This window comes from Sorex araneus, chromosome 6 (assembly GCF_027595985.1).
Source record: "Sorex araneus isolate mSorAra2 chromosome 6, mSorAra2.pri, whole genome shotgun sequence".
Classification (NCBI taxonomy): Eukaryota; Metazoa; Chordata; class Mammalia; order Eulipotyphla; family Soricidae; genus Sorex; species Sorex araneus.
The window spans coordinates 109,004,451-109,032,433 of NC_073307.1; the positions used below are offsets into that span (position 1 = coordinate 109,004,451).

Here is a 27,983-nt window from a genome sequence, read left to right on the forward strand (position 1 = left end):
GGCATATTCGGTATGCCAAAAACAGTAACAAGTCTCACAAAGAAGACGTTACTGGTGGCCGCTCGAGCAAATCGATGAACAACGGGATGACTGTGCTACAGTGACTTACCTATGTGACTGCCTAGTTCCCGCCTTTACCAAAACAGACTCTCTAGCATCCTCTGGCACATTTTCAGGGCACTATAACTTCCATTGTTGATGCTAGATTCTTTTAGAGTAGAACTGGCCAAATTCCACCTATGTCAGAACTTCTTCACGTAGTCTGTACTTGAATTATGGACTTGAACAACCTATGATTATCTCAATTTTGACTTCTTTCTCCATTCTTCATATAATAAATTACTGCCAATTTTTTAATTTTTTGCTCATTAACATCTCTCTCTCTTCTTTCACTTTTCTTCCTCTCCAACCCTATCTTTTATAAATATATAACTTTTTTTTCCAGAAATTTTTCAAGATCACTTCTGTCAGAAACTTAACTAAACATCTCTTACTGATCCTGCTATTTCAACTTTTAAATTCACATACTATTTTGTGGTGATGGGGTTTTTCTTCTTTTTCTTAAATCTTGACTCCCATACTGGAGAGGCAAAAATCAATTTAAAAGTTTAGTATTCCTCATTCTCCTTCCTAAGTCTAGTGAATGTAAGTTTTGGAGTAGAGCTATTTCAATGACAGTTAAACAAAACAAAACCTCAAAGAGAAAGACAACCATAAAAATTCTATCTTCTCTCTAATCTTTCTGGTTACAATTTATTTTATTTGGACATATATTAAAATAAGAGTTGCCTTTATCTAAACACAACATTATTCCATTTTTTCAGTAACCTTGCCAGGTACTAGAGATCAAGATAAGTATAATAAGATATTTAGCTCTTCAGTTTGTACTTCTTGAGTCATAACCTCTCTTTACCTGGTATTTACCTTTTGTTTTAGGGCCACACCCAGTGGTGCTCAGGTCTTACTCCTTGTTTCGAGTTCAGAGATCATTTCTGTCTGGACTTGGGAAACCAGCACATGGGAATCCAGGAATCAAACTCAAGTTGGTCACTTGCAAGGCAAAAGCCCTATCTGCTATATTTTTGTTCTGGCTTCACCTGGTTTTTATCTTGAGCTTCTCATTCTCCTCTGTTTCAGGTCTTTAAATTCTCCATCTCAGAATAGTGTTTTTGGAGTGATAGCACAGCAGGTAGGGCATTTGCCTTGCACTCGGGCGGCCAGGGTTCTATTCCTCTGCCCCTCTCCGAGAGCCTGGCAAGCTACCGAGAGTATCTCACCCACACGGCAAAGCCTGGCAAACTACCCGTGGCATATTCAATATGCCAGAAACAGTAACAACAAGTCTCACAATAGAGACATTGCTGGTGCTCGCTCGAGGAAATCGATGAGCAACGGGATGACAGTGATACAGTGATGATTTTATTTTTTTATTTATTATTTCATCTCTATCAGGGTCAGGGAGCTGGCATTCTTTTTCTTTGAGTGGCGGGTACTACACCAAACAGTTCCCAGGGTTTATTCCTGGCTCTTTTCTCAAGGATCACTCCAGCCAGGGCTCAGGGTACCAACTGTGGTGCCAGGGATAGAACCCGGGTTGGCTGTTTGCAAGGACGATGACCTTAGGAAGTAGAATGAGGAATACTAAAATTTTAAATTGATTTTTGCCTCTCCATGGTACAATCTCTCTGGCCCCACGAACATTTTTAATCTAGGTTAGCAGTACCCTTTTAAATTTTTTTTCAAGGACTATTAATACGTATATGAAGACTTGATTATTAGGGATCTAGAATAATATTCATTTTAGAGAAAAAAATAAAATTCTGATTTTCTACAGAAGGGAAATTACTTTCTAATCTTATATTCTTTATTAACTTAAAAGAAAACTTCTCAATCTCATAATTCAGGTATGACTGTCTTTAATTCTGTGATTTCTTATATCTTACCAGTAAAGATTACATCTTAAAACAATTTTTCTCTTGAATGCTTTGAGGAGTCCTGGTCTTGACATTAAAATCTCCCACAACATACAATGTAGTATTCTCCATCCCTAATGATGGAGCTCAGTACCATGAAAATTTTAATGAGTTCTCTGGCCACAGGAGACCATTATCTGGAGACACCTCTATGAGACACTCAGTGTTGTGTACTCTGTGGATCTCTGGTCACAAATTTTTTGATATGATGATATACCGTAGAGACTTTATAGTAATATTCGCACCCAATTAGTAATCGGACAATAACAAAGTCACTGAAATATAATTTGTTAAAAAATAAAAATGCATACTAGGATGTAGGTATTCCCTCAGGGCTGCTTTATCTCCTTTGAAAATAATTTATTTTACTTTTGGAAATTTCCCATCTCTCTCAGGTCTCTTCTGGTTCATACTGTGAGTGAGAGGAATGGTATGTTACAGTGTGGGAAATTCCTTTGCCTTTGCCAAGTTAGTTTTTATTTAAGGTTTTCCCAGATTGCCCCTCAATATCTACAACTAGAGTGTTCCCATGGGGTTCAGTTTGGAACTCTCAATGGTCTTTAATCTTCCTTCCTTCCTTCCTTCCTTCCTTCCTTCCTTCCTTCCTTCCTTCCTTCCTTCCTTCCTTCCTTCCTTCCTTCCTTCCTTCCTTCCTTCCTTCCTTCCTTCCTTCCTTCCTTCCTCCTTCCTTCCTTCCTTCCTTCCTTCCTTCCTTCCTTCCTTCCTTCCTTCCTTCCTTCCTTCCTTCCTTCCTTCCTTCCTTTCCCTGGCCCCAAATCACTGTTACTCTTTGATAATACAGCTTACTTTGAGGACAAATTATGAATATATTATATTTAAGAAAAAGAAATGAAGGAAAACAGGAGCAAGGAAGTGCCTAGATTATGTGAAGGATCACTTTAAGCAGAATTCCAGAGAAAGACAAGAAACATTTCAATTTTTATATTCTCCTAACAAATAGGGGTGGGTGAGTGAACACACTTTATTGAGTAAAACCAGTTTGGTAAAACAGGATGTTGAAATGATTATCCTCTGTTGTCTACTCATCTAGGTTATGCAATTTATTTGGCACATGCTAAGCCCATTCTAGTGACAAGTTACAAGTAACTCTTTTCCTTAGAGGTAAATTCCTAACCTTTCTTAGTTTATTCCCCAAGGTCCCTATCATCCTGTCCTTAAATTAAGCAAGAGACTTCAAGTGGAAGAGGGATCACTGTTACTGTCATTGTCATCCCCGTTGCTCATCAATTTGCTTGAGCGGGCACCAGTAATGTCTCCATCGTGAGACTTGTTACTGTTTTTGGCATATCGAATACGCCACGGGTAGCTTGCCAGGCTCTGCCACGTGGCAAGATACTCTCCGTAGCTTGCCGGGGTCTCTAAGAGGGGTGAAGGAATCGAACCCAGGTTGGCTGCATGCAAGGCAAACGCCCTAGCACAGTGCTACGGATCACAGATGGAATCCCCTCGGAAAGGGATATGTCCGTGGGATCTTAAATATTTTTATACTAACATAACGTTTAAAACTTTATTTTTATGCTGTGCCATTTTTTCTTATTGCTGAGCAAGTCTATCACTTTGGTATACCACTTCCTTTTATTGTTTTTTTATTTCGGGGGCCACATCTGAAGATGCTCAGGGCTTACATCTGGCTTTGTGCTCAGGAATCAATCCCTGTGAGGCTTATGGATGCCCAGGGATCAATCTGGGTCAGCCATCTGCAAGGCAAGCTTCTTACTCACTCTGCTGTCTCTCTATGCCCGAAATATGCCATTTTCTCATCCAGTCACATTTAAGTGACTTCTGTAAAAACATTTGTGGATTCCAACTTATCATTTAAGTTTCATATATGATATATTCTTAAATGAATATTTAAATTCATTATTAGATAAAATTAATATTTCAAATGTGATATTTAAAATGCAATGTAATTTAATATTTAAAATGCAGTATTAAAAATCTTTGCCTGATCTAAAGTTATGAAGCCTTTTCATATATTAATTCATATATTTTTATATATTAATTTCATATATTAATTTCTAGGACTGGAGCGATAGCACAGTGGTTGGGCTTTCACCTTTCACTCCGCTGACCCGTGTTCGATTCCTCCGCCCCTCTCAGAGAGCCCGGCAAGCTACCGAGAGTATGGAGCCCGCACGGCAGAGCCTGGCAAGCTACCCATGTGTATTGGATATGCCAAAAACAGTAACAATAAGTCTCTCAATGAGAGTCATTACTGCTGTCTGCTCGAACAAATCGATGAGCAACGGTATGATAGTGACAGTGACAGTGACAGATGTTATACTTTTATAATTTGTACTTTGATACATTTTGAGATAATTATGAGCAAGAGTTGCTTATTTTCCCAAAATATGAAGTTTTTAGTGATTCATTATGGCTTTTTCATTGATTTACTCTTTTTAAACAATATACCACAAATGGATGCAGTCATTCTATATTTGTCCCTTTCCTTCTGACTCATTTCACTCACCAGGTCCATCCATTTATTGACAAGTTTCATGACTTTATTTTTCCTGACAATTGCATAGTCATAGAATGTAGGATAACATAGCCTCAGGTAGTTTAGGTTTATTGGGTTACTCCCGTTACAGTGCTCCCAGTCCCCTTTGCTTATTTGTAGCTTCTTTCTTAGTGTTCTGTTGACTTGTAAATATTGTTTTTCTCTTCTCCTTGAGTCCTTTGCATAGTTTATTCAGAGCCATGTCCTTTTGTATGGACACAGGAAGACTGCAGCAAATGCTATGCTTTTGTAACCTTGGAGTCATTTGACTTACATGATACTTTCCTCCTGGGCATCTGTTCTCTAGACCTAAGCCTCAACTGTCCTTACTTCCTAGCACCCCCAAAGCAGGGTCCCGACGAGGGACGAGATGGCCCAGGGCAAGCGGTGAGTTGTGTGCTACCCTAGCATCGAGATGGGCCTGGCCAAAGTGCCTAACTATAAGTTAAGAGCTTGATCATGGACAAATGTTGTCATGATTCAAACAATAATAACTAGATTCGGACCCTGCTAGGGTGAGGAATGATTAATCTGGCTTGAATGTTGTAGTTGAGTATGGCAAGATGTTCCCAGGAGAGCTGCCTTGCAAGCCTCAATGTATCTCTTGCTATGTCCAAACAAAAATAACTAGTATTAAAATGTGAATAAGTGTTTGGACTAAGGAAAAAAGAAAAACACCTTAAGAGTCAGGAAGGGCTTTGGAATGCCCTTAGGTAGTATTGCCCTTTGAACCTGACTGCCCTCAGGAAGGGCTTTCTTATGTTGATTTTGCTACCTGGCTGTGGGTAGCCTAGAGTGCAAGGGGAGAGAGAAAAAAGGAGAAGAGAGACAAGAGAATCCAGAGAGGCTGCAGTAGATCCAGAGAGAGGACAGAGCTAGAAGTGTGGGACATGGGAAAGATGGAAGATTGAATAAACGGTAACTAATCAGCAACCAGCTTGGTCCTCGTTCTTCCTTCGCCTGTCCTTGGCCAACGGCTGTCCCGATCCAGCCCATACACAGAGGTTCCAGAGCACCGAATGCAGGTGGTGAGACAGCTGCCCTGAGAGCCAGCGAGTGCTCACGCCCCTTGGCGAGCTTTAGTTTTTTACAATAGAATTCTTTTTTTTTTTTTTTTGGTTGTTGGGTCACACCCAGCAATGCTCAGGGGTTATTCATGGATCTGCACTCAGGAATTACTCTTGGTAGTGCTTGGGGGACCATATGGGAGGCTGGGGATTGACGGTGGGTCTGCCACATGCAAGGCAAATGCCCTACCTGCTCTACTATTGCTCCCACCCTTAGGATTATTCTTAAGGTCAGTACAAAATTTGCAGAGTAATATATATATGAATATATCTAACATATATGCCAGTTATTTTTTGTATTTTGTTTCTTTGATTTATGCATATCACCTCCTAACTATTGCATTTTCTTTATCACCTCAACTTTGATATAAATCTTGAAATTGTATAGGGAATTTCTCTGATTTTGCTCTTTATTGTTCAAAATTACTACCACTCTTCTAATCAGTTTGCATAGCCATGTATAGTCAGTTGTCTGCTCATACAAAAGTCCCCATAGAATTTTGGTTTCCATTGCATTGAATCTATGCATAAATATATGTATATTTTCTAATGACCTCTCTTTCAAGCTCCTGGAAGAGAGTGACTGAGACATAGGGGACAATTGACTTAACTAGTCATTGGGAAGTAAGAATATAGTTGCAGAAACTTTGGCAAATGGGCTAAAGTAATGTGGGAGACTGAGCTAATATCCTTAAAGTACACTGCAAGCATTCACAAATATCTATTGTTAACTCACATAACAGGAATAATGTACATAGTACTGCCATTATTTCTATCACTAGGTTATAAATGTAGGATATAAAGCTGAATATATCATCCATTTTTTATGTCATGAAATTTGAAATAATCAAATGCATTTCTTAAATTCTAATGATTTCCATTCAAATAGTATAAACAAAATTTAATAAATTAAAATTTAAAATGTGTTTTATTTTAAATAAAATTATATATATTTAAGCTGTACAACATGTTTAGATACACATGGATATTGATACAGCCAGGCTATATTGATACAGCCAGGCTAATTAGCATTTACATCTGCTCATATATTCTCTGTTGTTGGTTTGTCGCAAGCACATTCAATTGAATGTCTTAGAAAATCTGTAGCATTTTAACATATGGTATTTTTAATTTATAGCCAGCATGCTGAGCATTAGAAGTATAGAACATATTCATTACAAATTACTACAGCATTGGGCCCTAATACTGACATCATCCCATTTTCTCCATCTCCCATGCCCGAGTAACAACAATGTTCTTAATGCTCTTAAGTCTTGTATATCACTATTTTCCACAGTATTTTTCTTTCTATGTCTGCCTTAAAAAAATTAGTCATAAGGTATATGTATATTGATGTAGAGGGCAAGATTTTCTTTTTTTTTTTTTGCAGACTGAATAATATTCTATCGTATTGAAAAAGATTTTAATATACACAGTTATTATTATAGCTATATGTAAACAATTATTTTTTGCACATGTATATGTTTGTTTATTTTCTATCTTGCTCTCAAAATTTTAGGCACTGTCATCCCGTTGCTTATCGATTTGTTCGAGCGGGCACCAGTAATGTCTCTCATTGAGAGACTTATTGTTACTGTACAATACGCACGGGTAGCTTGTCAGGCTCTGCTGCGTGGGCTCGATACTCTCGGTAACTTGCCAGGCTCTCCGAGAGGGGCGGAGAAATCGAAAATTTTAGGCAAAGCAAAATATTTTTATTTTTGCCTTTTGGTCACACCCAGCAATGCTCAAGGGTTACTTCTGGCTGTGTACTCAGAAATTACTCCTGTTTGTGCTTGGGGGACCATATGGGATTCTGGGGATAGAACCTTGGTTGGCCACTTACAAGTCAAACGTCCTATCCATTGTACTATCACTCCAGCCCAAAGCAAAAGATTTTTAAGCAAAAGACATAGCTGTCAATTGCTAACATATAAACTCAAAGGAACATGAAAGGGACTATTTCTCAAGTTTTGACAGGAGTATAAAAATCTTCTAGTATATACCATATATGCATTCTGAATATGACTATATGTTAATTGACTTATAATGAATCAATGGCTCAGAAAAGTGGGAAAGCTGAATAATTTAACTTAGAAAAATAAAAAATGAGAGAAAAATCTTGAGAACAATTTTAGGATAGTATGGTAATTTAGGTAATTTAGGGCAGAGTCTCTTGCCCCTGTGCCTGGCTGTCTTCGCCAGGGCCCCTCAGAGGGCGGTGGGTTGAGTTTCCCTCCCCACCCTGAGCAGAGCCCCAGGATCCAAAGACTTCTGGAATCCAGACACAGCCATGCTCAAGGCCACTCTCCACAGGCTTGGACAGGCCTCACGCATGAAGGAACAGGCAGAGGAACCCAGGGGTTTGACCCTTGGGGCTGAGATCTCCACACCTGATCAGATCGGGATTGGGCCTATTCTACCCACATACCCCATTTTACAGTAACTAGGCAGTCACACCCACAAACTGCCTCAGATCCATGTAATCCCATCAATGGCCAAGATCCAGAAACTATAAAACCAATCTCCCGAAAGCACAAGGCTGCTTTTGTGGCTGTGAGACCACTTATTGCCTAGTTCTCCCTCTCAAAGAACCTAGCAAGCTACGGAGAGTTTCCTGCCCACATGGGAGAGCCTGGGCAAGCTCCCGTTGGGGCATTTATATGCCCAAAACAGTAACAATAATGGGTTTCATTCCTCTGACCCTGTAAGAGCCTCCAAAGCGGCACCGTTGGGAAGGATGTGTAAAGAGAGGCTGCTAAAATCTCAGGGCTAGAATGAATGGAGACATTTCTGAGTCCGCTTGAGCAAATTGGTGAACAATGGGACATCAAAGTGCTTACTGCCAATTCAGCTTGCTTTCCTCATTGGTTAAACTTAAATGCATTTCTCAAGCAATTGATTCTTCCTTTATGACTTAGAGGACATTAAAGCACCAGTATATACAAGTAGGTATAGTTAGGAGTAACAAAAATTTTTAAGGGAAATGAGATGAATACAATTCTAAGTTTTGTTAGCTCTATCTTGTTGTTTAATGCTAAGATGTTTGGAAACCAAAATTTTGTAAAATAGTAAGTGGTGTACTCTTTGGACAGTGTTATGTTCTTATGTATTTTTGTTTCCTTTGGTACCACATTCGCAGTGCTCAAGGGTCACTCCTGGTTCTGTGCTCAAAAATTATTCCTGACAGGTTACTGGGGACCAAATTGGTACCAGAGTTTAAACTTTGTTGGCCTTGTGTGAAGTGAATTATCACTCCAGTACCGTATATATGCACTGTACCACTGTCCTCGTGTTGTTCATTGATTTGCTTGAGCAGCACCATTAATGTCTCCATAGTGAGACTTGTTGTTACTGTTTTTGGCATATAGAATATGCTACAGATAGCTTGCCAGGCTCTGCCATGAGGGCAGGATACTCTCAGTAGTTTGCCAGGCTCTCTGAGAGAGGCAGAGGAATCAAACCCAGGTTGGCCGCATGCAAGGCAAATGCAGTACCCTCTGTGCTTTCAATATATATATTGAATGATATATGTATATATATGTACAAATATATATACATATATATCATAAAGGATTTTTTAAAAATTGGGGCTGGAGCAAAAGCACAGCGGGTAGGGCGTTTGCCTTGCACGCAGCCAACCTAGGTTCGATTCCTCCGCCCCTCTCAGAGAGTATGGCAAACTACTGAGATTATCTTGCCCGAACAGCAGAGCCTGGTAAGCTACCTGTGGCGTATTCGATATGCAAAAAACAGTAACAAGAAGTCTCACAATGGAGACTTTACTGGTGCCTGCTCAAGCAAATCAATGAGCAGCAGGATGACAGTAGTACAGTGATAAAACCATAATTTACAAAGCTATTCATAATACAGTTGTTTCAGACATACAGTATTCCAACCAGTGTGACCTTTCCTCCACCAATGTCCCCAGTTTCTCTCCCAACCCCAGCCTACTCCCTTACACACATAATAAATTTATTTTGTATTGCTTGCTCCAATAAAACTTAAAAGAAATGGCAAATAGAATGATCAAAAGTAAATCAGTAAAAGTCAATTTGTGATTGCTACATGATTTTAACTTATGTGAATAAGGAAATTAAGGTCACTTAATATAATAAAATGCCTATTATCATTTACATAAGTAAGTTTTCCACTCTGAAATCTAAACTATATTGCATTAAATTTTATTTTGTAGGTGGGTCTCATTATGATAATCCTGTCATACCTGTCATTAATAAAACATTAGAAAAATTCTGTCCTAATATATTTTGGAGTTTATGTGAAATGGGTATTACCTACATGTGTAAATTTTTTCCCCACACTTTAAACAGTGGTTTACAAAGTTGATAATGATGATTTAATATAGGAATTCACTATTCCAACACCAATCCTAACAACTCTATTACCGCCCTCCATCATTGTCTTCCCCCACAGCAAAGCCTGACAAGCTACCCATGGTGTAATCAATATGCCAAAAACAGTAACAACAAGTCTCACCATGGAGACGTTACTGGTGCCTGCTCGAGAAAATCGATGAGCAACGGGATGACAGTGACAGTGACAGTGACCATTGTCTGCAATGTTCCCAGTCATACCTCAAGTCTGCCTCTACCCCAGCAGGCCCACAGCCATTTATTTTGATTGGTTGTATTTATTTTGTATTACCAATAAATTGCTAGCAGACTGATCAAAAAATATTTCCTTAGAAGAATATTAGTTAAAATTGTTGTATCTCACCACGGAGACATTAAGCTTGTCTATGAGGGATTACTAAGACATTGTTATTAATTAAGTCTTCTGTGTAATGTTGTTGCTAGTTGAGATTGGTTGACTTCTATGTCACATTCTGGCCAATCTAGTATGCAAACTACTGGATTATCAGTGCTGTAAAGTTTGGAGCATGTCAGGAAGTCCAGAATTTTTAACTGGGCAGTACAGCTGGAATTAAATTTTTAACCGAACGGTGGCTATGGGGTCTGGACATGACTATCCGAACTGCCAGAAATACAGGGAGGTCAGGGGAAATAGCCCATACCAAGTTTAAGAATGGCTGAAGATTTCAGTGACAGGGATCCCTGTACCTGAATTTTTGGCAAGTTAATTTCTCTGTGAGGCTCGCTCTTGAGGTGATGGAGTATGACTAGAGACATGCCAGTGACGTTGGAATGTGGAAGCAAGCAACTGCTGGGGTTTTGTGTGGGTGCGTGCTGGCCTGTCCCCCTCCAAGAGTGCCCAAGATATCTCAGCCGGGAATGGGTGTTTGAGAAATTTTTGTGGCTAGTTGATCTCTTTTAAGATTTATTTATGAGTTTCATAAGTGAGGCTCGTAGATGAGCTTATGTGTGGAGGTGGTTCCTGGGCCTTATTTTGTTTTGCTACCCTTCTCTTACCTGTTAGAATACTTGATTTTCTTATATCATCACCATTAAATGTTTTTTACTTTATATTTTAAAATGGACTGGAGCAATAGCACGGTGGGTAGGGCATTTGCCTTGCACGTAGCCGACCTGGGTTCAATTCTTCCGTCCCTCTTGGAGAGCCAGGCAAGCTACTGAGAGTATCCCACCTGCATGGCAGAGCCTGGCAAGATACCCGTGGCATATTTGATATGCCAAAAACAGTAACAACAAGTCTCACAATGGAGACATTACAGGCTTCTGCTTGAGCAAATTGATGAACAATGGGATGACAGTGCTACAGTGCTACAATATTTAAAAATGTGTCTGTGTTTCTAACTAGACTGGGGAATATATGAAGTCAGTAATGGAAGAATGGTGGGGGAGACAGGATATTCAAAGGAAGGAAGGAAAATGCCTATTTGACTTCATGAGGGCTTCTCTGCTATTGCTATATTCAGACTCTTAAGAATTAACACAACAAAGAGCTACATCCTACTTGAAACCGAGTTTTCAAATGCTTGTGCACTTACTCATCACTTTTGTTCTCATTCTTTGTAGACCTAATGACTTTAGTATAATATAGGTTTTATTGAAATCATTTTGTAGATCATAAAGTTTTGTGACGAGCATTTTCATGCAACTTCAACTCAACCTGGATTTCCTGACTTCAAAGACTACCACGTCAAGAATCTGTTCATGTTTTTACTGCTATTCATAGACAAGAATAAAAATGTCCCAAATTTGTTGCACATCAGTTTTTGTTCAGATAAAAGCATTAAGTTTTATTTTTTTTCACATCAAGTCACTGTGGTTTTTAAAGATATTTTAAAAACAGTTTCAGGAATATAATGTTCCAACACCATCCCACCACCAGTGTTTCCTTCCTTTGACCAATGTCCCCAAGTTTGCTCTTATTCTCTCCCACACCTCATCATGCCTTCTTAGTGGGCACATTTTAAAGTTAAGTTGCTGTAGTTTTTTAAAAAAATATATTTATTTTACTGTAGACAAAAGCAACAAGTTGATATAATTCTAGAGCTGAAATTAATTAGGTAACAAATCTGCAATATAATCAATTTTTAAAATGTGATAATTGTTATATATGATTAAGGAATTGTTAAATCCTTGTCAATAATTTTTTGCTAGTTGAGCCTCCTGTGTTATCAATTTTGTTTTTTGAGTTTAATTGGTTTCTATTTTACGTTCCCATCTAATTTGTTTCTATTGATATTTCAGGATTGAGTAACTAGGAAGTGCAGAGATATCAGGATCTAGGGTTTGGGCCAATGAGTTGCCCGTGAGAACTACTGTTTCTATGAATTTTAGCTGTATGGCATCTACTTGGAAAGTTAGTCCTTGAGTAGGGTGGTAGGTGAGTCAGCAAGGCAGTGGGCGTGGCTACCAGGGCTTCAGAAAGGTTAGGGGTTTGGAGGGAGGTTGACTACCTTGACTCTGAGAAGACATCAGAGATCTCAGTCTGGTCACCAGGGTAACTGAAATTATTGTCATTCTGGCATATGTCAGAGAATATTTGTGAAGTGTTGGAGTTGAGCCCTGGTGTGCTATACTGCTGGGGTGTGGGTGCAGCTGTGGGGACTTAGGCAGAGTGGATACTCAGTTGACCTGCCCAGAGTTTTCAGCCAGGAGGACCAGTGTTTCCATAATTTTTAGCTGCTTGGCATATACCTTCTCAGAGATTTATTCTGGAATTGTTAGAGCAGGGCTGGTGGGTGAGTCAACATGGCGGCAGCTGTTTGGTTACTGTAGCTTGTGTCTTATGCTGACAGTGTTGTTCGCTTGATGGTTTATATATATGAATATGGAAACAAAGTATCTGCACCTGTTTGCCTTTTCCTCCTTTCCCACCTTGTTTTCTCCCCTTCCCTGTCCTTCTTATTTATATAATTTAGGATCTTGGAAAATCTAGGTATATTCCCATTGATTTCAAGCATTTCCTTGCCCTGTTATTCTGAATACTGTATATAAGTGACATCATACTGTGTTTATCCCCTCTTTTGACTTACTTCACTTAAAATTATGTCCTCCAGTTCTATCCATGTGGTGGTGAATTGCATAATTCATCATTCCTTGAAGCTGCAAAGTATTCTACTGTGTATATATGCCACACGCTAATTACGCACTCAGAAATTGAAAAACATGAAGTAAATTAAATTCCTAAATATAACCCCACTTTTTAATACTATGAGAAATGATATAATATTTATCTGTTAAATTACTTTGAAATATTTGAAACTCAAAATTTTTGATTCTGCTACTAGTGTTCTTATTACCTACATAGATAATTATCTTCGAAGAAGAAAGAAAAAAAATCATTGTCTGAAGTATGGTCCAGATTTAAATGCATTGTACAGAGGATATGGATGAGATGAATTAAATTTATGGTTCTTCAAAGTTTGACCTTCTGATCCTTCATTTTTCTACTCATAAAATAGGAATAATCAATAACAGCTATGCTGTAGACCTATGAAAAAGGTAATTATAATGATAAGATGAAAGCTTAACAGGTGATTAGATAAGTCACAGTTTGAATTTCTACTAGCTGTGTAGTACTGAGCACAGAAATAATTTAAAATATCAACAATGGATTTTTTTTTCAGGCTAAAGAGAAAGTACAGTGGGTAGATTGCATTCCTTGTATCAGTCGGTGGACCCGGATTCAATCCCAGGCACCACACACAGTCCCTCGTGTTCACTCAGGTCGTGACCCTTCAGTGAAGAGCCAGGAGTAAGCCCTAAGCACCTCCAGATCTGGCCCCCACATTTAAAAACTGTATCACTGTGTCACTGTCATCCCGTTGCTCATTGATTTGCTCGAGTGGGCACCAGTTATGTCTTCATTGTGAGAGTTCTTGTTACTGTTTTTGGCATATCGAATACACCAAGGGTAGCTTGCCAGGCTCTGCTGTGTGGCATTTAAAAACAAATAATTGTTTTCTCTCTTTTAATTTCCCAATTCCCTTATTGACCCTTACTGGCTTTCCTCTTCTCTTTTCTTATTTCCTTTCATAAACACACAGGACAGACAAGTTCCACAGTACCTTAAGGAATAATCAAAGGAGAGATAGTTAATGGTCTAAGAGAAAGAGCTTTATTGGGCCAAATTGGCAGATTGAGGAATAGTGGATTAATGTGTCCAATTCAATCTTGTGATCATGATCACAGAAGTTATTTAATAAAGACTGAGAAGAGGGAAGCACAGTTTTAGGAAAGGTGGTTTATAGCATGTTGGGTGTCTAAAATGAGTCAGTAGGGGCTGTTCTCCTGAGTCACCCCTCTTGTGTGACAGCAAGTACAGATTTCTGATTAAGATTTCCCAATCCTCTTATCACTAAAAAAGTCAGAAAGGTTTTTTGATTTCTATGTTGAAATCAAGTCTTAATTTCCATGGGTCAGATTCATTTTCATTTGGTTGAAGTTCATATTCTTGTTCACCTACTTGCTTTTCCTGGGGCTTCACAATCTGTAGGGGGACACAGACATGTAACAAAAACAAAAACAAAAACAAAAACAAAAACAAAACACACCATGAGAGAAGACAAATTGTGAAGTTAGAAGAAAAGTAGCCTTATTATTAGCAATTTGATATCAAAATTTTTAACTAATTAATTTATTTTGTTTTTGACTATTCTTGGTAATAATTGAGGCTACTCCAAGCTTAGTGCCCAGGGATTTCTTTCATGTGGTTCTGGGGACCAAACATGCATTCCAGGTCATTGAGCTTTCTCCCTAGCCCTTCAAAATGTTTTATTATGGCAAGGGGAGAGAGGGGATATTTGAAATTTTATGTAATAAGGCCTTCAAAGATCAAATTACAATTTAGGTTACTTCAGTTTAGGGCAATAAAAGGTGATTTTTGACCCCTGTATTTTGATATATTAAAAATTCTTATTGTGCTATTGGGGATTTTTATCAGTTTATTTTTTTCCAGAAGTCCATTCTGATTTTTATACTTCATAAACAACGTATTTTATTAAGATTCTTTGAAATTTTGCTGTCTTGTGATGCCACTCACCTCAATCTGCTGTGCTTTTGTTTAAAACTAGTGACATTTCTCTTATTCTCTCTCACTATATTCTTTTACGTCTATTATTTTTCTTATGTTTTATGTTTATCCTTTTTATTGTATTACTCATTCTTCCCCAAGGCAACCAAAAATATCATAATATGTTTTAAAAATCTTTTGATATTTACCACATATATCTCTGTATGAGCATTGATGTGTACATGTGTGTGTAATACTAAGTGTGGTTAAGTAGTGGGAGAGTAGTGAGGTTAGCTTTTTATCAGATTATCACTTTATAAACAAACTGACAATTTTTTTTTCTTGGAAGCGCTTTACTTTATTACCAGTGGACTGTTTGTGGGAGGTGTGGGAAGTCAGGTAGGGAGTAACTTCCATAGAGAGAGGGTTACTGCTCTGCTCAATCCTTCTGGATCTCCTGGAAACAGTGTCAGGGGAGGACAGGACTGATAAAATTACCCTTCAAGGGTGGGAGAGATTCTTCCCTTGCCCACAACTGACCCTGGGTTTTGATCCTTCAAAACAAATATGGACCCCAAGCACTACTGAGTGACCTCAAGACAAACAAACTAGCAAACAACTTGGCTAGCAGAACCTCCATCTCTTGCACAGGATAGTCCCACAAACCCTACAAGACATCAAACAGTACCTGAATCCCACCTGATCTATGCAGTGAGGGAACTGGTCCCAATAACCCAAGTTTTGAGGGGATCCATGGTCCCTTGGCCAAACCCTTTCAGGTGGATCAATCTCCAGGCTGACAACTCTGGAGGCCTTTTTTTATTGGAACAGGGCAGCTATATTCCCCTTCTTTTTGGCTAGTTTCAAAAGCCTTCACACCTGACCTTGACCATGTCAAATAGCTCCACAGCTTCTGAAGCAAGTGGCCATATACTACTCCGAATTCCATACTGCTCAGAGCAACATAGGAGCACCACAAATCGGGATGGGAAAATGTATAGAAGACCTCAAAACAAGAACAGAGAGGGCTCAACCAACACCAACCAGCTTAGTAAATCCTAAAACATTGAATTTAGTGACACCATTGTGAAGATGTTTAATAAGCTCAAAGAAAAAATAACATAGGTAGTCAGAAAGGTCAGCAAAGCACAGGAAAGTATGAGTGTGGCTGGAGAGATAGTACAGCTGCTAGAGCATTTGCCTTGCATGTGGCTGACCCAAGTTTGATTCCCAACATCCCATATGGTCCCCCAAGCACCACCGGGAGTACTTCCTGAGTGCAAAACCAGGAGTAACCCCTGTGCATCGCCGGATGTGACCCAAAAAGTGAAAAGAAAAAAAATTATGAGCTTTGTAATCAGAAAATTACAAGTAGAAATAAAAATTTGCTAGATCATATATAAAAAAAACAGTAGCTGAGATTAAAAAAAGAAGAACAAGAAGCTTCAAGATGAGGTAGAAGAAAATGCTAGAAAACAACAAAGTGTGGAAAATAATTTGAAAAGAAATGGACCACGTCTCAGGGAACTATGGGACAAGTTTAAGCAGTACAATAGAAGAATATTCAGAGTCTCTGAAGAACAGGAAGGTGAAGCAATGAAGAAAATGTGTAGAAGAAACAGTACTAAAAGAAATCATAGAGAGGAATTTCCTGTGCTTGAGTATTACATGCACCGAGATCCAAGAGACCCAAAGCGTCCCAGTGAAAATAGACCCAACTAGGAAAACTCCACAACACATTGTGCTTAAAATTAAACATTCTAAAGAAGGAGACAGAATATTGAAAACATAAATATCAATAAAACAATATACATACCCAGAAAGGCCCATAAGTTTCACTGCTGATCAATGAAATGAGACTACAAAATTAGAGAATGAAAGGATATATATAGTACAAAAATTCAACGATCGAACATTTCAACAAGAATACTCTGTCCAACTAGGTTATCATTCAGATTTGAAGAAACAACACTAGCATTAGGGTCAGGAAGCAGTTTAGGTAATTCATAGTCTTAAAGACAGCTTTGTTTTGTTTTTTAGTATATGTACTGTCAAAGTGAGCACCTTAAAGCCAATTTTGAAAGAAGCATTAAAGGGCAAACTTCCTAGTTTATGACATTGAAATATGGCACTCATGGTACTTATGGCTGCCCTCTACTAGATTAAGAAAGGTATGTTTACTTCTAGCTGGCTAAGAGATTTTATACTTTTTAAATAATGAATTAACGTCTCATTTATATTGATGGTTCTATGTTTTATGAGGTACTTTTTACTTCCATAGAGATTTTTACTGCAATCTTTTATTAATGCAGATACTTAAACAATATCTATAGTATAATATTTTCTACTATAAAATAAATATTATCCTTAGGATGAAACACTTTTTACTTTAAATAGGCTAATCCAAATTTTCCATTTTTAATTTACTTAGCTCTCCTTAGCTTTAATAAATTTTACATTTGTAGGCTTTGCCCCTTCAGGTAAACTCCAAAATATACTACCAAAGAATTTTTTAAAAAGTTTTATTTTTAATGACGAGGAGCATATGATTCTTACCACAAGAAGATCAAAGTACATGCTAAAAGTAAATGCAACTTATTTTCAATTCCAGAATTGAAGAATTATTTATGTTAATAAGAATATGTATATTTATATTTCATTAAGTGTTCTAATTTCTGTATTTACACAGGTTAAAATTATATAGTAATCAATCAACACAAATCAACTTTTATTGATTTATTTTATGATTATTCCACTTGCTCCAAAGTTTTGTTGGAGCAAGTAATATGAAGCAAATCTGTAATATGTCTGCTAAAGGGCCAAGCTATGCGGGTGAGAGGGAAACCAAGAAATTGGTGGAGGGTAGGTCACATTGGTGGTGAGATTGGTGTTGGATTGCATGCCTGAGACAACTGTATTATAAACAGCTTTGTAAATTAAGGTTTTTAATACATATCAAAATGTTTAAAAATAATAGTATGGGGATTTCTATGTAACTAAGAGTTCATTGCTAGGATGTTGTCAAGGAAAGAGGCCTGACATCTTGGGGTCCCCTTTCACATTCTTATGCAGATTTTGTTATGGCTTGAATTTTCATCTCTCAGGGGACTAGCCTTCTAGAATCTGACTCTGGCATCTTTCAGATTCTAATCATACCACAATTTCTGCATCTCACAGGGTGTGCAGACTTCAACTTTTAGGCTAAAGACAGATTAACTTCTTTTCTTTAGCTAACATCTCAGCTTTATCACACTACAAAACTCACTGCAAAGAAACCCCTATATATCTGCCTGCCTGGATTGTTATATATTTTAAAAAAACATTCAGTTTCATTTATGTGCTGTCTGAGGAATTAACTTGCTTGCATGGTTTAGTACCTTCCTCAGGGCTGTCTGCATTTCTTTGTTCCTTAGACTGTAAACAATGGGATTGAGCAGAGGGGTGAGTACTGTATAAGTCACAGCCATCAGCATGTCTTCTCTGAATGAGTCACTGTTTTTGGGCCTCAAGTACACAAACCCAGCAAACCCGTAGTGTATTGACACCACAGTGAGGTGGGAGGAGCAAGTTGAGAAGGCCTTATACCTCCCCTTAGCAGAGGGCATCTTCATGATTACAGATCCAATGAAGACGTAGGAGATCATGATTAAAATAAAGCTGCCCACTAATACGAAGACAGAGAGCAAAAAAATAGCCATTTCATCATAGGGAGTAAAGTCACAAGCAAGGGACATCACAGGTGAGATGTCACAGAAGAAGTGCTGGATGATGTTGGAATCACAAAAAGACAAGTTGAACACAATGTTGACGATGCTCAGAGCAACCAGGATCCCAATCATCCAAGAGGCCATCAGGAGCTGAGCACAAATTTTATGGGTCATCCGAATGGCATAGTGCAGTGGGCTGTGAATGGCAGTGTAGCGGTCATAGGACATGGCAGCCATAATGAAGCAGTTATTGGTTGCTAAGGTAGAGAAAAAAAACATCTGCGTGGCACACTGAGGAAGAGAAATGGTCTTGCTGACTGATAGTAAGTCCAGCAACGTGCGGGGTATGACGACCATAGTGGCACATGTCTCTGAGAAGGACAGACCACAGAGGAAGAAGTACATGGGGGTGTGAAGGCTCTGACTGAGTTTGATGGCCACCATGATTGATGCATTTGCAGCTAGAATCGTCAAATGGGTGAAGAAAATCAACACAAAGAGAAGGACCTGCAGGTCTGGGAAACTGGAAAATCCCCACAGAATGAAAGAAGTGACAGTGGTGTGATTGCTCATCCTCCTGGTGTGGGACAACTTTCTTTCAAAGGTGCAGAGGTTCTGGAGGCAAAGGCTCTGAGATTTTTGTGAAAATATCCTGTATGGGAGTCATCTGACCTAATTACATCCACATGTTCATGTTTACAATAGCTCCAAGAAAGAGCCTAGGATTTTAAAATATCTCATTGAAGTCAATCACTTGCATTCATGTGATGGAAATGCTTCTAGTTATGAGAACTCTAGGAATTTTATAAAATGTGCCAAAGTATCTTCCTAGATTTTAGTCATAAAATCTTTATTTCAATTTTCAATAATGTTCTGCATTAAGAAGGAAAATATGAACATGGTTGCTTTGTTATTATCCACTGGAGTTTTTAGTAACACATTTTTAAAATACTTATTTTTGTGATGTAAATATACTGACACCTTTTAGTGCTAATAAAATATTGGTCATACTAATACCATAATCAACCATTTAAGTATTTTTAAATTATTGTAACATTTTAAAAATCATGCATTTACTGTGGTTTTCAAAAAAGCTTTCCCCCAAAACTAAGATAGAGTACCACATAATCCATCACTACACCTATGTATGTTTATTCAATAAAAATAAAAGTACTAACTAAAAAAGATATGTCTCCTCATGTTCATTGTAACATTACCAAGGCCAAATATATAGTAAGACAGAAGATAAGTGGATAAAGATCATGTTCAATATATGTTTGTCTATACACACATATATACACACAGTGTAAAGTTATTTATCCATAAAATAATGAATATTTTCTACTTGCACAATTCACACTGTGAGGGTATTATGCTGAGTGGAAAAAGTAGAAAGTCTTATATCATGTTATCTCTTTTGATTGCTCATCTTTCTGGTGTATAGCAATGTTCTTTTAAAGTTGAAGAGGTTCTTGGGGTTGAGACATTGTGACTTATATAAAAATATCCTTATGCACTGGATCTTACCTTAATCACATGCACCTGGACAATTTCTTAATAACTCTTCATGTAAGGACCTGGTATGCTTAATGTACCTGACTGAGGCATAACATTGACATTAGAAAGATGAGATTGATTATATTATGAGAATGATTGTCACTGAGAAATCTGATGGAGTGAGTCCAACCAAGTATCTTCCTAGATTTTCCTCATAGAACCATTCTTTATTTTTATTTCCAATAGGAATTTTTATGTAATAGAGAAAACAGAATACAATTGCTTTATTATTGTCTACTGGATTTGTGATATCACATTTATCAAACACTTTTTGTTGCTTAAGGGTATCTGACACCCAGGGGTGATAATGAACTACTGATCAACTTAATAACATAATTTAATCATCTTGATAATTTGGAGTTATTATAACATTAAAAACTTTTTCAGGTAACAAATGAGCTTCCTTAAAAGTATTTCCTCTAGAAGTTTAAGGTAGAACTGTCATATGCTTCAGTAATTAAACTTCTGGGTATTTATATACAGGTACTAACTAGGAAAGACACACTCACATTGATTGCAACATAATTTACAACTATGTTGATGAAGAGCATGTGAAATACATACACAGAGAATATTTGTTTTTCTGGGGGGTCCCACCTGACTTTGCTCGGGATCTTCTTTGCCTCTATGCTTGTACAGGGGCTTGGGGCACCATATGTAGTGCTGGGGATTGAACCTGGTCATCTGCACACAACACAAGAGCATTACCTCTGTACTCTCTCTCGCCCTCCTCACCCCTCAAAAATTATTGAAGCACTAAAGAAAGGAATTTGCTATTTATAACATTCATAGACTGTGAGGGTATTATGCTAAGTATAAAAAAGTCATACAGACAAGTATATTATTCCATTTATGCATACACTATAAATAAACAAGTTCACAGAAAAGAGGTAGTGGTAAAATGAGTATAGGAGATAAAAAGATGCAAACATTCTATTATCAATAAGTCGTGGAATATACTATACAATTAGGTGATTATAATATTGCGTTGGACATAAGTTTGCTAAGATAGTAGATCTTAAAAGTTTTGACATAAGGAAAAATCTTTATAACCATGTGGTGATAGTTATTATACTTATTGTGTGATCATATTGCAACATAACAAATATTAAATTATGAAATATGCCTGAAAAGAAAACTTTTATGTAAATTATACATTGCTAAAATGGATGAGTTTAACAAGTCATAGGAATATCACATAGATGTGTGAAAATGACCTTTGATTATTGATTCCATATTGTTTACTTCATAGCAGACTGAGACCATTAACTTGAGAGAGATTTCTTGGGCAAAACTCAAATTTTTATCCAACTAATTGTTTTAAGTATAGCTCAAATTGTCATATTTTCAGTCATCTGGCGGCTTTAGGCTCTCCAAAGCTACCATCCACACAGGATCCAATATCTGTTATTCAAATATAAGACAAATTTGATCTATTAAAAAGACTCCAACTTTCTATGACTTTTAAAGTACTTTTGAAGTACTTTTGAAGAACTTTTGAAGTACTTTTATTACAGTAAAAGTAATTTTATTACATATACCTCATATAAGTAATATAAGTAATATAAGTAATAGCTTAAATTCAGCATGATTTTAAAAACACTACCTTATTTTAGGACCTCAGACTCTGTCATTATATTCTAATCAACTTTGAGTTTATAGGAGACACTCCAGAACATTTTCTTTTTTTCTTTTTCTTCCTCTTTCTCTCTCTTTCTTTCTTTCTTTCTTTCTTTCTTTCTTTCTTTCTTTCTTTCTTTCTTTCTTTCTTTCTTTCTTTCTCTTTCTTTCTTTCTTTCTCTCTCTTTCTCTCTCTCTTTCTCTCTTTCTTTCTTTCTCTCTCTTTCTTTCTCTCTCTTTCTCTTTCTCTCTCTCTTTCTTTCTCTCTTTCTTTCTCTCTTTCTTTCTCTTTCTTTCTTTCTTTCTTTCTTTCTTTCTTTCTTTCTTTCTTTCTTTCTTTCTTTCTTTCTTTCTTTCTTTCTTTCTTTCTTTCTTTCTTTCTCTCTCTCTTTCTCTCTCTTTCTCTTTCTCTCTCTCTTTCTCTCTCTCTTTCTCTCTCTCTCTTTCTTTCTCTCTCTTTCTTTCTTTCTCTCTCTTTCTTTCTCTCTCTTTCTCTTTCTCTCTCTCTTTCTCTCTTTCTTTCTCTCTCTCTTTCTTTCTCTCTCTTTCTTTCTTTCTCTCTCTTTCTTTCTCTCTCTTTCTCTTTCTCTCTCTTTCTTTCTCTCTTTCTTTCTCTCTCTTTCTCTTTCTCTTTCTCTTTCTCTCTTTCTCTCTCTTTCTCTTTCTCTCTTTCTCTCTCTCTTTCTTTCTCCTTCCTTCCTTCCTTCCTTCCTTCCTTCCTTCCTTCCTTCCTTCCTTCCTTCCTTCCTTCCTTCCTTCCTTCCTTCCTTCCTTCCTTCCTTCCTTCCTTCCTTCCTTCCTTCCTTTCTTTCTTTCTTTCTTTCTTTCTTTCTTTCTTTCTTTCTTTCTTTCTTTCTTTCTTTCTTTCTTTTTGTTCCCTTTTATTTGGGGACCACATGCAGTATAATTCAGAGCTTACTTCTGGCTCTGCACTCAGGGATCACTCTTGGCAGCCTTAAGGGACCATACATGGTGGGTGACCCGTTTCGAAGCCAACTTAGCCAGATAAGACAAGTACCCTCTCTCTAGCCCCTTTCTGAAATATTTTCTAACAGATATTGTTACAAGTGCTTTCCTTTGAAATACAAAATAAAATAGAAACAAGCTACAGTCCTCAGCTCAATTTGACAAACCACATTTCTATTTTGATTGCTTATCAAACATCTCATCTTACAAGAAGTGTGGGCATAAAAGCATCATTGAAAACACTCCACTGAATTCTTTGTTTCAATTTTAGTCATCTTTAAGAGTTCAGAAAAAAATATTAAGTAATCAGCGGTGCTAAATTAAAAACCTCAAAATTCTCAAAGGATCTTAAAAAGATCTTCCCAATCACCTTTTCTCAGAAATTTACATAAACACCTTTGAGTGTATCATTTCATTTACTAAATTCAAATTCCATTTTATATCTATGAGGTTTTCTTCTTATTAAATCGTGATTCCTTTAGTAAAAAGGGAAAATAAACTTTAAATTTTTATGTTACCCATCTTGCATCTTATGTCTAGTGAAAAAGTTTCAGAGTAAAGTTATTTCAGTGAAAGTAAAAGAAAAAAGAAGACAATTCCATCTTCTCTGTAATCCTCTCTGATTCCAAGTAGCAGTTGTTATTTGGATACATAGTATTAAAGTTGATTTCTATCTAAAAACAACATCACTTCCATTCATTTCAGTGACCCTGCCTGGTACTGGAGAATAAGACAACTATAATTTTTTTCAGCTCCTCTGTTAATTTTTCTGTTTTAGACTCTTAAAACTCTTTTTCCCAAATGTTCTTTGGTTTCCACCTTTACTAGGTGCATATAATAACATTCTAATTTGCAGGAGACTCAGCCAACAGTGCACAGGTCTTTCTCCTGGCTCTGCATTAAAGGATATCTCCTGGGTGGGCTCTATATGATTAGAACCCAAACCACTGCACTAAAGGCAAGAACCTTGCACTCTGTACTATCTCTTTGATCCCAACAACATTCTTAATTTCTATGTTACCTGTGCCCATTTTTCTTTAATATATTCCAAAGGCTATTAATATGTAGAAACATTATTAGAATATATAAAATAATTTCATTTTAGAGACAGGAAAAAATAAAACTCCCACCTTCTACAGAAGAAAAATCACTCTTTTGTATTCTATTCTTGATTTATTAAGCTGAAAGAACTTTCAATCTTATAGTTCAGGCGTGGCTGTAGTTCTGTGATTTCTTTAACTTACAAATAAAGAATACATTTTAAGGCCATTTTTCCCTTGAATGTCTTGAGCAGTTCTGGTCTTCCTGGCCATTAGGTTCTCCCTCCACACACATTGCAGTATTCTCCACCCCTAATGATGCAGCTCAGTACCATGAAGATTTTAATGAGTCCTCAGCTACAGAAGACCATTATCTAGAGACAATTGTTTGAGATACTTGGTGTCCTGTACTCTGTGGATCTATGACCCAATGGGATGGCCACTAATTTTTAAAATTCTGACATACCACAGAGACTTTACAGTGTTATTTGTGCTCCATTACTGATCTGAACAATAGAGTAACTGAAACTCACTTGATTAAAAAAATACACCCAGGATATAAGGATTCTATCAGGGTTGCTTTGCTTTGTTGAAATATAATGTGTTATAATTTTGTAAATTCACCAAATTCACCAGCTTTCTTTGGTCTCTTCTGGGAATGAGGAAAATGCTATGCTATTGCATAGGAAGTAATGCCTTTGCCTCTGCCAAGTTAGCATTTTTTGTTTTTGTTTAAGACTTTCTTAAATTACCCCTCAACATCTATAGCTAGGGTGATGCCAAGAGGCTGCTGAGCTTTGAATTCTTGATGCTCTTTGGTATTCTAAATCTAGTTTAGATTTAGTTTAGTTAGGCATTCAGAACTTCTCCAGCAAATGTTCTGAGCCTGAAATCCTGCTTTTCAAAGGTTTTCCAAGCAAACATCTATTATTTAAATAAACCACTTACTTTTCCTTTTCTTTTCTTTTTCTTTTTTTTTTGCATTTTGGGTCACACCCAGCAATGCACAGGGGTTACTTCTGGCTCAATCACTCAGAAATTACTGCTGGCAGTGCTTGGGGGACGGATGCTGGGAATCGAACCCAGGTTGGCTGCATGCAAGGCAAATGCCCTACCCGCTGTGCTATTGCTGTAGCCCCCACTTACATTTCCTTTTCTAAATTTTTGCCCTGAGGCACACTTTTTAATAATAAACAAACGAAACCCTTATGCCCTGAGGTAATAGTATAGGCTATAAATAATGATTTCATATTAATGTTTTCTTTATTTTATCCTTTGAAAAAAGATAAGGGGGGCATTTTCTGATTTTCAAATATTTAACTTAACTCAACTTTGGGGCCAGTTTCAATTGCATCTTCTTTTGGTTTTAATTTTTATTTCTCTGAGAACTCATGGCATTAAGCATCATCTCATGTATTTATTCCATCTGTATTTATTTGGGTATTTGTTAATACTTCCTATCAGTTTCCTGGATTTTTTGTTTCAAGTGCAAATGTTTTAAATATTGAAGAATTTTAACATATCATTTAAATTTTATATATAATTTGCTCTTTTCTGTGCTGTCTTAAGAATCTTTGCCTGCTATAAAGTATTAAGATTTTTTCAAGTGTTTCTTTCTAGATGTGTCACTTTTGTATTTTGATACATTTTGAGATAGTTATGATACAGAATAGAATAGCACTGTAGAATAGCACTGTAGCCCTGTTGACCTATTGTTCATCGATTTGCTTGAGCGGGTACCAGTAATGTCTCCAATGTGAGACTTGTTATTACTGTTTTTGGCATATTGAATACACCATGAGTAGCTTGCCAGGCTCTGCCCTGCAGGCGAGATACTCTTGGTAGCTTGCCGGGCTCTCTGAGAGGGATGGAGGAATCAACCCAGGTCGGTCACGTGCAAGATAAATGCCCTACCTGCTGTGCTATTGATCCAGCCCAGGGAATAATTTTGTTTTAGGGCCACACCCAGCAGTGTTTAGGGTTTACTCTGGCTCTGTACTCAGGGGATCACTCCTGACAAGCTTAGGGGACCATATAGGATGTTAGAAAATTGAATTTAGATCAGGAGCTTGTAAAGCAAGCTCCCTACCTACTGTTCTATTGCTCCAGACCCCCAAAGTGACTTTTTATTTAAACTGACTCCATGTTTTCCTTCCTGTTGTTGTGTTATCTGGAAGTCACACTTGGCTTCAGTACTCACCTACACTTTATGACAATATGTTGGGATCTGAGTTGTGATACCAGGGATTAGACTCCTCAATGTGGAATGGGACCAGGGATGGAATTCAGGTGTCTTCACATGGGTAGAACAGGTGCTCTACATCTGAACACTTAGGCCTCATTCCTCTTTTTATCCATTTAGTTTTGTTTTTAGGTCACATTCTGTGTTGCTCAGGGCTTAATCCTGGCTCTGTACTCCTGGTGATGCTTGGGGACCATATGGATGGCAGGGGTTGAACTCAGGTCGGCCATGTTCAAGCCAACTGCCCTACTCAGTGTAGTATTGCTCTGGCCCCAGTCATTTCTCTATTATTTTGATAAACTTATATTTCTTTTATCTACTACCTGGTTTTTAATTAATGAGTCCTTTTATTAGCCTACTTGGTCAGTACAGATTTTTTAAATTGTACAGATTCTAGGGGGGATATCTTCTTCCAAAATGTCATTATTTTCCAACTGGGAATAGAGCACTAATTAGTCTTGTTGAGGAAATGACAGTATTACATGCAGACTAATCACTCAGAGAAATATCTGAGGTCTCGAGTCCAGTGAAACTCTTGAATTTGTTTCCTATTAGGATGTCGGTGGTATTCTCAGTAGAAAATGGGTAGTGTGTCTTCTGGTAAAGACCTACTTCTGATTTTACCTTATCTAGGTTGTAGCAATTATTTTTCAGAAATATTCTTAGGACAAAAGGTTTGGGTTTAATGATTTCTTCCTACCTTAAGTGTGTTTCCTATCAAACCATTTCATAAAACATATCCCTGGTAAGCCTCCCACAGTATAATTTTTGCTTGATATTTTGATGCCTTGTTACCACAGGTGAAATTTGAAAATCAAATTTCTCAATGAGAAGTTTGCTATAAAATTTCTTGCTTATATCCCTATAGCTCTTTTTTCCTTTTCAGGATCATGACTGCAAAGGTCTATACTATAACATCAGGTCAGAGGCTTTTTGTTTGTTTGTTTATTTATTTACTACTAATCTCTGTTCCTTGTTACATCATTTGGCAAATATGTTTCTTTGCCATCTCAAGGAAGAATCCACAAGTGAAAAGACATTTTAACTGACACACAGTGAAAAATAGACTTTAACTGATGATTGAGCAATAGAAATACAGTTGCAGAAACGTTGGTGGGTTGGGTGAGTGTAGTGATGTGGGAAGCTGAACTAATCATCCTTAAAGTACACAACAAGCATTCATAAATATCTATTGTTACATATTAACTCACAAGGAATATGGAACTTTGTGTCTCCTTTATTTCTAGCACTAGATTCTGAAATCTAAGATACAAAGTTGAATATATCACACATTTTTCTTTTATGAAATTTCCAATAAAGGGTTACATTTCTTAAATTATAATAATTTTAATTCAAATGATATGAACAAAGTGGTAATTGATTTGAAAAATTTCAATGTTTTTCCTTTTAATAAAATTGTATATATTTAAGCTCTACAACATGTTTAAATATACATATATAATTGACTTATTGACATAATCAGGTTAATTAGCATTTCCACTTGCTCAAATATTACTTGGTGTGTTGAGAACGCATGAAATTGAGTGTCACAGCAAATCTGCATCATTTTAACAATATGGTATTAATTATAATCAGCATGCTGTGCATTACATCTGTAGCACTTGTTTATTTTATTTTATTTTTATTTTTGAGTCACACCCGGTGAGGCACAGGGTTTACTCCTGGCTCATACACTCAGGAATTACTCTTGGCGGTGCTCAGGGGACCATATGGGATGCTGGGGATTGAACCTGGATTGGCCACGTGAAGGGAAATGCCCTACCCTCTGTGCTATCGCTCCAGCCCCTGTAGCACTTATTTTTGGTTTTTGTTTTGTTTTGTTTTTTAATTTTTTCTTTCTTTATTTTTTAATAAGTGAGTCACTGTG

The 27,983-nt window shown here is 37.2% G+C and overlaps 1 protein-coding gene across 1 annotated transcript; it reads right to left on the reverse strand.

Annotated features, from left to right (window-relative positions):
* Positions 1-14,318: 14,318 nt before the first annotated feature.
* On the reverse strand, positions 14,319-19,243 carry LOC101539007 (olfactory receptor 10Z1-like). Its single transcript, XM_004613680.2, has 2 exons — positions 18,341-19,243; positions 14,319-14,441 (listed from the first exon to the last, which is right to left on the reverse strand). The coding sequence occupies exons 1-2, from the start codon at positions 19,241-19,243 to the stop codon at positions 14,319-14,321; spliced, it is 1,026 nt and encodes a 341-aa protein (XP_004613737.2).
* Positions 19,244-27,983: the final 8,740 nt, after the last annotated feature.